This window comes from Elephantulus edwardii, unplaced genomic scaffold (genome assembly GCF_000299155.1).
Source record: "Elephantulus edwardii isolate Elephantulus edwardi_28Jun2011 unplaced genomic scaffold, EleEdw1.0 scaffold00118, whole genome shotgun sequence".
Taxonomy (NCBI): Eukaryota; Metazoa; Chordata; class Mammalia; order Macroscelidea; family Macroscelididae; genus Elephantulus; species Elephantulus edwardii.
Window position 1 is genome coordinate 2,499,085 of NW_006399868.1, and position 11,476 is coordinate 2,510,560.

The 11,476-nt window shown below is 40.5% G+C and overlaps 1 protein-coding gene across 1 annotated transcript in view; it reads right to left on the minus strand.

The window, feature by feature from the left end:
- The window catches only part of LOC102854309 (GPI ethanolamine phosphate transferase 1-like), a 60,387-nt gene that overhangs the window by 6,789 nt on the left and 42,122 nt on the right, over positions 1–11,476 (minus strand). The window contains exons 21-26 of the mRNA XM_006892754.1: positions 9,200–9,302; positions 7,805–7,907; positions 6,414–6,500; positions 4,727–4,782; positions 1,531–1,606; positions 224–297 (exon numbers count right to left, since the gene is read on the minus strand). Coding sequence (XP_006892816.1) covers positions 224–297; positions 1,531–1,606; positions 4,727–4,782; positions 6,414–6,500; positions 7,805–7,907; positions 9,200–9,302 — 499 coding nt within the window. The remainder of the gene's footprint in view (positions 1–223; positions 298–1,530; positions 1,607–4,726; positions 4,783–6,413; positions 6,501–7,804; positions 7,908–9,199; positions 9,303–11,476) is intronic.

Below are 11,476 nucleotides of genomic sequence, written 5' to 3' on the forward strand. Positions count from 1 at the left end.
TTGGGATGGGTGTGTCAGAGGCAATGAGATTGGCACAGGATAGAGCACGGTTTAGGGCTGCTGTACATAGGGTCGCTATGAGTCGCAAACGACTCGATGGCACATAACAACAACAACAACATGTTACAGTGACTTCACAGCCATTCTATGAAAGCCCTTCACATGTTTATTCTCACGAGCCAAAATTAAGACATAGCCAATGCTTCTTAAACGTTTGTCTTACCTTCTCAATGGCAGCTGGGTAGTTAACCGGATTGCTTCAAAAACACACATCACAAGGATGAAGGGGATTAAAACCTGTTTAGAAGAACAGCAAATGGTGCCGTGAGCAGATGAGGTGTGTGAAGTACCCTTTGAAAGAAATACCATTTCTGCTTATAAGAATATTTCCAGTTCTCAAGTAACTTTAATGTATACTAGTGAATAGCATATATACTTGTAGAGGGTCAACAAAGGAGCAGGAAACCGTCCACTAGGTGAGCTGACACAGTGGTGGACGGTATCAATGGACTCATCTCATATCAGAGATGGTGCGGATGGCTCAGGGGAGGGCGGAGTTCAGATCTGCTGTTCACAGAGTCACTACGAGTCATAGTGGACTCGACGGCTCCTAACAACAGTGAAAAGTGAGCACTGAGACAGAAGGGCGATAATAATCACAAACAATGAGGGAATTATTTTTAAAAATTAGTGTTCAAATATTCATGACAAAAGATTTTAAAGACACCAATACATATACCCATCAATAGTAAGAAACTGTGTTGGATGTAATGTCTAACAATTCTAACAGTTTAAAGATTCCAGAAGATGTATGTGCAACATAAAATACATTATTAAATATTACAATTAAATGGGTTTATATGAATCCACCATGATGGCTAAAGAGTGGTTTACACAGAGAAAGAATGGGAAAGGGGGAAAGGAATAGAAACCAGGAAATAGACAAGAGACACATAATAAAATGGTTCAAGGGACAGGGAATACACAGTAAAGGGGTGATTGGTACACAGAAAAGAAGACAGGGGGAGGTACACAAGAAACATGGTAACCATGATTACAAGAAGGAACACATGCTAACAAGGTAAATATCACACATATGATCCTGCAATATTGTCAGCAATAAACCTTAGTCTACAAGCAGATATGCAGGCAGACAGACAAGACAAAGAGATGTGTGCACAGGCTTGTCAGATGGTCTTGTCAGTTTATGCTGTAAATACACCGCAGACACTGCAGGGCCAGCAGGGGGCAATGCTGACTCACAACCAAACCCTCTGCGGGAAGGTGCCGCCTCTGCCAGGCTTTCCAGGACTAACCTGCATCTGTACTCTCTTGGCATGAAATAGGTCCAAGAGTACAGACTAAACTTATTTTGGGGTAAGGGCTAGAGAGTCCCACTCCAAATCAGCAGTGGTGATAACGACTAGTCTAAACGGATATCATTTCCCCATTGCTACCTAATTCCAAATATGTCATCAAAGTCCATAATCTTAAGAAAGTATAGGTGAACAAAACTTAAGTAACACTAACCTTCCAGATTATCAAGGGTCCCATCACAAAAGAGTGAACGTTCTTCAGAAAGCAAGTGACAGAATAAGGATCAAATCTAAGAAATCAACAGAAGGGGGGGGGAAGTGTTTTAGAATCCACACTATAACTTCCAAAAAGATTGAAATTAATTAACCTGTCTCAATTTACATCTTATTAAAACAAAAGCATAAATATATTCTTTGTAAGTCGATGCAATATATAATCTAAATTTTTAGAAACCATTCATGTATACAAAAATGTTTATGAATGTATCTTTTGTTTGTTATACAGGTAAATTTTTTATTTTTCATATGACATTTTCTTTTATGTAATTTCAGTATTTAGTAGTTGATACAAGAAGAATTTTTTTAATAAAAAAAGAATAAAATCTCTTAGTAAAATGCAGTGGAATAAGTCCAACTATCTACCTGCAGACATCTATTGTTATTGGTAGGTGCCATCAAGTCGACAACAACTCACAGAGACCCTATGAACAACAGATCTGACCCTTGAACTTGCCCATCCTGTACCGTAAACATGAGCTCTGAGATGCTCAAGCTCATTGTTACTGTCACTGTGTACTAACATTTAGTACTTTATGGAAGTATTTTAAGAGTCTATGAAAGATGAATTATCAAAAAAATTAGTGATGAAACAATAGCAAGATTCAAGTAAAAGACTGAAAGCTGGAGCTCTGCTTCACTTCTTATACACAAACAACTGCAAATGTGCAGCAGGAGAAACACAAAAATGAAACCATCCAAGTGCTAGACTGTCTGGGGATGTATACGTACCGTGCATATTGTCAATTGTTGTTGTTGTTGTTGTTGTTGTTGTTATGTGCCATCGAGTCGTTTGCGACTCATAGCGACCCTATGTACAACAGCCCTAAACCCTGCTCTATCCTGTGCCAATCTCATTGCCTCTGACACACCCATCCCAATTACCCCAGTCACTGAATCAATCCACCTTATAGAGGGTCTTCCCCTCCTGCGCTGTCCCTCTACCCTACCAAGCATGATGTCCTTCTCCAAGGACCAGTCTCTCCTCACAACATGTCCAAATTATGTCAGATAAAGCCCCAGAATCCTTGCCTCCAAGGAGTAGCCTGGTTTAACCCTCTCCAGGATGAATCTGTTTGTTTTCTTGGCAGTCCAGGGTACATTCAATACTCTTCTCCAGTACCACAGCTCAAAGGCATCAATTCTCCTTCTATCCTCCCTAGTCATTGTCCAACTCTCTGATGCATAACAAGTGATTGCAAAAACCATATTGTCAATTACCAAACTATAATAAAAATGACTTTTGAATTTGCTCCTAAAGTACAATAGATAAAAAGAATGACAGAAATGATGCTGTGAAAGAGTTCAACAGATTTCAAAGGCTGCTCAAGAAGACAAAGTAACATATTGCCATGAAATAATGAAAGGCCATGGAGTTAGAAAACGGAGAGGGAAAAATACTAAAAATTTCCATCTGAAAGAATTAAAAACTCTAAGCAAGCTGTAACCCTGAAGTATCCTATGGGTATAATATTGAATAGTCCAGAAAGATGTAAACGTTTAAGCGTACAGTAATGCACAAAATAATAAAATAATATTGTTTTATACAGTATCTTTGGAGAGAAAAGTCTTTCAAAAATAAAAAGCCATTTTAAATTGCTAGGAAGAGTCGACTGTAGTGTCAGGAATCTATGCTGGAGAGGCTGGCAAAACGTACTGTCTAGAGAGCAGAAAATGAGACATGGGGACACCGTGCCTTGAGCATCTCTCTGAAAGAGCCAGAGAGAGTGAGAAGAGCACAGCCCCTCACTGCCCCAGAGCAGAAAGCAGATTAAGAGCCTGTAGCCTAGCTCCATGGTCCCTCTAGACCCATACTAACAGCAAGGAGTTTGTTTGTTTGTTGCTGACCTACAGACTTTATTCACAGTTGTGGTACTGAGAATGAGGCTTATTAGGGAAATAATTTGGAGAGTGGGTGAGGCAAAGAATATCACCCAATGCAAATACAGGTTTTAGCCCAGTAGTCCCAAGACATAATTCCTCAATTAGTCTAGACTCTGGTTTCAGTTCATCTAAACAAATTCAAGAAGCCTCTGGTTTCCTCAATCATCCAGCAAGGTTTTCCTCAGAAACATTATAACCAGCTTCTCCTTAATTATCTGTCAACCACAGCAAAACTTTTAACTGCAGCCTTTATCTCAGGCCTCCTCTGGTTAAACCTTGCCACAGTTCCTCTACAGCAATGCCAAAGTCTCTCCACCACCATCACCAGGGTCTCACTCCAGTCTCCCTCAAGTCTTACTTGCCTAGTGTGGGAAGCACTCTCTCCCAGTCCCACAGCTATTGATGATTTGCAAGACCATGTGTCTACAGTTAAAATAGCTGGAGACCAGAGGTGGCTAAGGTAATGGCTAAAAAAGCCAACTTTAGACTAACACTGCATATCAAGATAGATGTCAAGGAATGTTTACTGCACAATCATTTGTAAAAAACCCCCAAATCCTAAACAGGAAAGTGCCAAGTTATGGTATGTCAATATTGAGAAATATTATGAAGCTAATGAAAAGAATAAAGTAGACGTGTAAAGCGATCTCCAAAATATATTATTTAGTATAACAGACACGAGTAATGCTGTGTATTCTAATTCATCCCATATACTTGAGATGTGCGATCAAGATGGACCAATCCCGAAAGGGAAATATCATGCTTGGAAATGTAGAGTCGGCGAAAGAGAAGAGGATCCTCACTGGCATGGACTGACACTGTGACTAACAATGAAGTTCAAACACAGCAGAGATGCTGAGGATGGGACGAGATCTGGCAAAGTTTTGTTTTGTTGAAATAAGGTCACTGTGAATCAGAGCTACCTCAACAGCACCCACCACCACCAACATACATGTCCTAAATTTCTGGTTGTTGTTCCTGTTTGTTGATTGCCTTTGAGTCAAGCATGACTCATAGCGACCCTGTGAACAAAAGGCCTGAAGCCCCTCTACAACTATCAACATTTATCAAAGTTTATAGTTTCCGGAGGCATGTCATTTAGGAAGTAGATGCCACACAAAATACTGAAAATGTTTACCATAGGGCCAAGTGATAGGTACGGAAGTGAAAATAAAAGTCACTGTTCACAGTACACATGCCACTACGTACATTTTTTGTCATATGTAATTATAATTTTAATTAAAAATTACCTGTTAATAGAAGCTATGTCTTCTGTTCCAAAAAATGCTACAATGGATAAAAAAACCTGAATACAGTTAAGACAATTTCACAACAAATCTGATTTAATAACAATATTTTTTTTTTCATTTAGAAAAGATAACGCCAGTCCCACTATGAGAGAAACTTGCTTCTTAACTTTCACATTTCATAATTATTTTAAACTTCTGGTACATACAACAGGCACTGGACAGGCATTTTTGAAAAATGAGATGATAAAATTGGAGAAGCAAGAAAGATGATGAGAATAATGAGTCCAGAGAGGTCACACTGTAGCTACTAGTAACCATGGACAAGCCTTTGAATGAGTTCCATGGTCCTCTTCTCAAACATGAGGGTGTTAGACTATTGCCTTTGTAGAAGGGCTACAGAGATTTACTTCAAAAGAAAAGCAGATACTGGGTTTGAAATACTGACCCTCCCAATAGCAGTCAGCAGAGTGCCTAACCATTGCACCACCAAAGCTCCTTGTTGTTGTTGTGTGCCGTCAAGTCACCTGCGACTCATAGTGACCATATGTACAACAGCTCTGAACTCTGCCCTATCCTGAGCTAGCCTTATTGTCTCTGAAACATCTACCCCCATTACCCCAAGTCATTGAGTCAATCCATCTCATTAAGGATCTTCCTATCTTGCACTGTCCCTCTCCAGAACCACAGCTCAATGGCATCAGTTCTCCTTCTGTCATCCGTAGTCATTGTCCAGCATTCTGATGCATAATATGTAATTGTGAAGACCATGGCTTGGATCACGTGCACCTTAGTCTCCAGACTGACATTGTTGCTCTTCAGTATTCTGGAGATGTCTTGGACTGCTGACTTTCCCAATGCAATTTGTCTTTTGATTGAATGGCTGCCAATACCAAAGGTGTAGATAGTGGAGCCAAGCAAACTAAAGCTGTTAGCAATATCAATCTCTTCACCATCTATTATAATGCTGCCAATCAGCCCAGTGGTAAGAATCTTTGTCAATGTTGAACTTCAATCTATACTGAAGGCTTTATTGATGTTGAGCTTCAATCCATATTGAAGGCTGCAGTCCTTGACCTTCTGCAGCAAACACTTCAGGTCCTCCTCAGTTTCAGCAAGCAGGGTTGTGTCATCTGCATAACACAGTTTGGTGATGAGTATTCCTCCAATCCTAATGCCACATTCCTCCTCAGCCTCCCAGATGATCTATTCCACATACAGATTGAAAAGGTATGGAGATAGGACACATCCTTGGCATATACCCTTCCCGATTTTAAACCATGTGGTGTTTCCTTGCTCTGTTCTGATGACTTCCTTCTGGTTCAAGTATAGTTTCACATAAACACAATCAAGTGTTCTGGGTAAGCATTAAGTATGTTATTTTCAATTCTTTTAAAACGTGGCTTCTATGAAAGTTCTGGTAGCTTAGTCATAAGGAATTGGGCTGCCAACCCAAAAGTACATGGCTTGAATCCAACAGCTGCTCAGTGGAAGAAAGAAGGGAAGACCCTCTGTGTTTTTATTTTTACTGCCTCTGAAAACCCACTGGAGGATCACTTGTGAGACTATTAGAGAGCTTGAATGAGTTTGGAGTTTTAGAGAGAGGCAGGTAGACTCACCTTCTATATCTTCTAACTCCACGAAATGAGAGAATAAAGTTCTTTAAAACAAAAATACTATCAAAGGATACAAAGAAAAAGACCCTTCGGATGTCATCCAGACAGAGTGGTCGAGACTGTGATAAATCCTTCTGATAGGAAAATGTAATACTGGAGAGCTGTGGGGTAGTAACAACATATTGGTACAGAGCAGTAATTGTCTTTTTACATGTGGAGGGAAATTTACAGTCCAAGTATTTATCATGTACAATAACATTAATATTGTACTTACCGCTTAACTACTACACCTTAATAAAATCTACCAGAAAGTAAATTCTATTGCTTCTAAGACAGTGGTAAGAAGCTGTACTGCCATCGCAAAGCTAAGTGGTTCAAATGCCGCCAGCTCCGTGAGAGAAGGATGGGAAGTCTCCTCCAGTGTGGTTTCCTGGCCCTGAAAATCCACTGAAGGGTCAGCTGTGGGTCGGTTCCAACTCAATAGCACACAACAACAACAGCAAGATATCGAACGCAGCTATTTTGTGATGCTTACGTATTTTCAATCAAAGACAGAAATGGTCTTGGACTCAGAGCAGCCTTATGCACAGAAGGCAATCCCGCCTACTCCTCTGCCATCCTCAGAGCTGTGGTGGAGGCCACACGTGCAGGCGCTGTGTCAGCCCAGCCCAGGGGACATAGGGCTACCTCTTTGTCTGCCACTCTGCCAAGTACCATGTCCTTCTCTAGGGATCGACCCCTCTTGATAGCCTGTCCAAAGTCTGTGAGATGAACACTTTCTCTACAGATATGTTAAGATATGAAATTTTTGGGAATTGCTATGCAAATTCCAAAATCCTTTAAAATTCTAAGAAGGTTGCTAAAAGTCAAAATCCACTCAATGACAATGGATTTGGCTTCGTTTTTTATTTTTTTTTATTTTATTTTATTATTTTGTGTGTGTGTGAGTGTACCGTCAAATCAGATCTGACTGGCACAGGAGGAGATTTTCCCTCCTTCCCCGGCAGAGCATCTGGTGGATTCGAACCATGCGCCTCTGGGATTTTAGTTGCAGCTCCTTACCACTAGGCCACCAGAGCTCCCCTTGGTTTTGTTTTTTTTTTAATATGCTACCTCTCTTTTTTTTTTTTTAACAGGGGAATTAATTTTGCTTTTCTAGGATAAAAGCGAGTTTTCCTCAGAAATTTGTTTAGCTAAATTATCCATATCTTCTAAATAAGCTTTACTAAAAGTTCCTCAAGTTTGTCGTCCCTGACTTGACTCCAGTCCATAGCGAGCTCGTGTGTGAAAGCAGAACTGAGGTGCAGGGTTTTCTTGGCTGTATCAACCTTCAGGGGAGGAAGTCACACACAGGGGAAAAAAATCAGGGTAAAATGGGGGGTTTTATGAAATATCATTCTTTTATATAATAGGAAAGGCTTTAATACTTTACAAAAAAAAATAAGGGGTGATTTTGACAAGCTACCTTTTGTTTAGAGAAAGCACCAGACTGTTGAAGAGTTTCTTGCTCCAAGTATAACCAGGAGAACAAGAAGCATGACAAGATTATTGGAAACAGAGCTTCGTGCCTAGGCCAAGGGGGAGAAATGAAAACAAGCAGTACACCAGCTATGGATTCAAAATGCAAATTCATACTGAAAGAGTGTTCTCAAAATAAGCCACAAAATGACAAAACTCAAATGTCAGGTTTTCTAGAAGACATATAGAAATAAAACATTAACATTTAAATTTTAACTCTAATACTTGTCTTCCTATTAAATTTTTACTTTATTCTGTATTCCTAATAGTAGTGAGACTTAAATAGCAGTTATAAAAGAAAAAGACAGAGAACTGGGATTGCAGGGAGATAGAGCAAACCAAGTCCTGATCTCAACATGGCTTTGAAAAGTCAGCGAAACTTAGTGCTATGTTTAGTCCACTGTCAACCATGATCTTACACTTGAACCAAAATGTGAACTTGTGTTTGTGTATGCATGTGTCCAGTTTTTACTAATTTTTCATTCTAGTCAGCATCTGTAATACTGTTTCTATTTCTCATCATTATAAGGACATAAACAGAAATGAAGGAAAAAACATAAGCAAAATAAATCTTGCTTTTGTTGAATTATAGAGGAGACTTCAGGATCAATTCCAAATCAAGGTGCTGTGTTTTGGTTATGAAATGTTTCATTTTAAATGAAAACTAGTTATTTAACTATTGGGGAAATATTCTGACAACTCCCTGTAGCAAAGCAATTCACTGTTATGAGTCATTCAGTCTGAACCAACATATAGATGACCCTCCAGTGTGTTTTCAGGAGCTTTAAATCACTTGGAAGAGATAGCCTGTCTTTCTCTACTAGAGCAGCTGGTGGAATAGAACCACATACCTTTGGGTTTGCAGCACGACTCCTTACCCACTAAGCTGCCAGAGCTCCCTATGAGTAAAACGTAAGACTATAACAGATGGGAAAGAAGTAAAAGCAAAAATAGTGGTAAAGTTAAAGTCAGAATTTATATGAGAGGGGCATAACAAAACTAAAGGTCTTTTCAATTTAAGGGTTAAAATTCCTACCTAACCTCTCATAACTTTGGAACTCTGTAGCAAAATGCCAAACAGAACTTTCAGTAGTAATATGCCATGTAGAAAATTCAGAAAATGGAACCAAAAGATGAAGACCACAGGAAAAACTATGAAAAGGGGAGGAAAAGAAAATCAGACGATTGAAGACCAAGGCAGAGAAATATGCACACATGTATTGTTGACGCTTAACATGTACCAAACATTTTCATTTCTAAATAGTGAATACTGGGAGACAAAACATAAAAAATAAAATGTCAGTGTTCTCTTACAAAATTGAAAAACAAACAAAATGTGTACCCTGTGCTTAGCAGCAGGTAGGTGGGCATCAGGGACAGAAGGATGTTGAGCAGTCGCTGGAGGAGGACGGAGGGACTCAGCAGAGGCACCACCAGGGAGGAGGCTGCAACGACACAGAGCAGGTCCTGGGTCAGCGCCGGAGCCGGGAGCCGGGCTACTGCACGGGCACCACGAGCTCTGTCACCAGTTAGCCCGTTCACTGTGTGTTGTGTTGTTGTTATGTGCTGTCGAGTCATTTGCGACTCATAGCGACCCCGTATACAACAGCCCTAAACCCTGCTCTATCCTGCGCCAATCGCACTGCCTCTGACATCCCGATTACCCCAGTCACTGAATCAATCCACCTCATAGAGGGTCTTCCCCTCCTGTGCTGTCTCTCCACCCTCCCAAGCATGATGTCCCTCTCCAAGGACCTGTCTCTCCTTACAACATGTCCAAAGTACGTCAGGCAAAGCCCCAGAATCCTTGCCTCCAAGGAGTAGCCTGGTGTAGGTTATTATAATACAAAGCTATTACTTTCCCTTGTAATTTTTGTAAGAAATTAAAAACCTAGTTCGTATTTTTAAATTATAATTGTCTTTACTATCTTTTGCATTAAATCATTCATTATAGTAATAAGATTGTCAATGGTTTAATTTTTCTCAGATAGACACAACATCCATGGTAGCAGCAGTTAAGAAATCAAAAGACATGTTGTATTGGGAAAGACCGCTATCAAGGACTCTCCAACGTGCCAAAGAGCAAGGATATCACTTTAAAAACTAAGGTATGCCTGCTGTGAGCCATGGTGTTTTCAATTGCCTCACACACATGTGAAAGTTGGGCCATGAATAAGGAGGACAGAAGAGATAGTCATGCCTTTGAATTGTGGAGTTGTTGAAAAGTATTGACTATATCCTGGAATGCCAAAGGAACAAACCAATTTCCCTTGAAGGAAGTGCCACCAGGCTGGTCCTTAGAGGCAGGGATGGTGAAATCTCTTCTCATATACTTTGGACACACTATGCTGTGAAAAGTAGAGAGCCAGTGAAAGAGAAGAAAATTCTCATGAGACAGACTGACGCAGTGACCACGACAATGGGCTTGAGGATGTCTCAAGGCGGGCAAGGATAAGGAGGCTGGGACGGGGTGGGGTAAGCTTTCAATCTGTTCTACATACGGTCCTTCTGAGTCACAGATAATGGATCACAACACTAATTCCTAAATAAGCCACTGATTTTTTTCCCCTCCAATCAAATAAATAGTCAAAGCAACTTTTCACAAACTTATTTCTCCTAAACAAAACCTAACAAAGTCTTTCCTATTACAGACAGGTAGATTAAAAAAAACAAACCAAACCTCTTCCCCCCAGATCAATTCTGACGCACAATGACCCTACGGGACAGAGGAGAACTGGCCATGGCGTTTCCGGACTGTAACTCCCTGTGGAAGCAGAGGCCTCGTTGCTCTGCTGTGAGCAGCTGTGGGTTCGCTGATGATGCTGCAGACTTTACGCTCAGCAGTTGGGAGGGTTCCTGGACAGTGGGCATTCCTGGACAGATCAAAGGGGCAGCAAAAGCAAGCTCCTCCCATCTCTGTTTTCCAAAGCAATGTCCATGACTTTGGAATTTCCTAACAATAGTAGGATTTCGTGGTGACCTGGTCCCTGGACATGGAGACATATGAACTGGGATGGAATACTACTAGTTCCATCACTTGCCAGCTGTGTAGCTGGGCAAGTCTATTAATCCAGCTAGACAGAAATGCTTCTGTTTGGATAGTAAAAAGTCCTAAGACGCTACTTTGAATGATCTTAAGGACAATTTCAGCATGCCTGGCACTCAATAGATGCTCGATGTTAGCTGCCTTCATCATTGTTGTTGCTGGGAGCTGTGGGGTCTCCACCAAGCCACAGAAGCCCCAGGTGGCACAACAGAACTGCCCTTTACAGTTTCCCAGGGACCCCTGATCTTTCAGTTAATGTTTAAATTGCAGCCAAATCTTTAACTACTTCAACATCAAGGGCTCCTCTTTATTATTCTTGCTAATCAACATCAAAAAAATTCAGTTATATCTAATGGCTTGTTCAATTTATTTAAATGTGAAGATAATCTCATCAAGCCTGTAGTTACTGCAGGATTTCCACCACAGTGTTATGTGATACTCTCTGCTGAGCGGGCTTCAGATTCTTCCATGAACACAAATCTGCACAGTGTGTGATTTAACAGGTTCTAGAACCCTGAAACGCCCTCTGCTATCAGGGTCTGTGCATGTGCCCCAAGTCCTGTCTGTTTATAT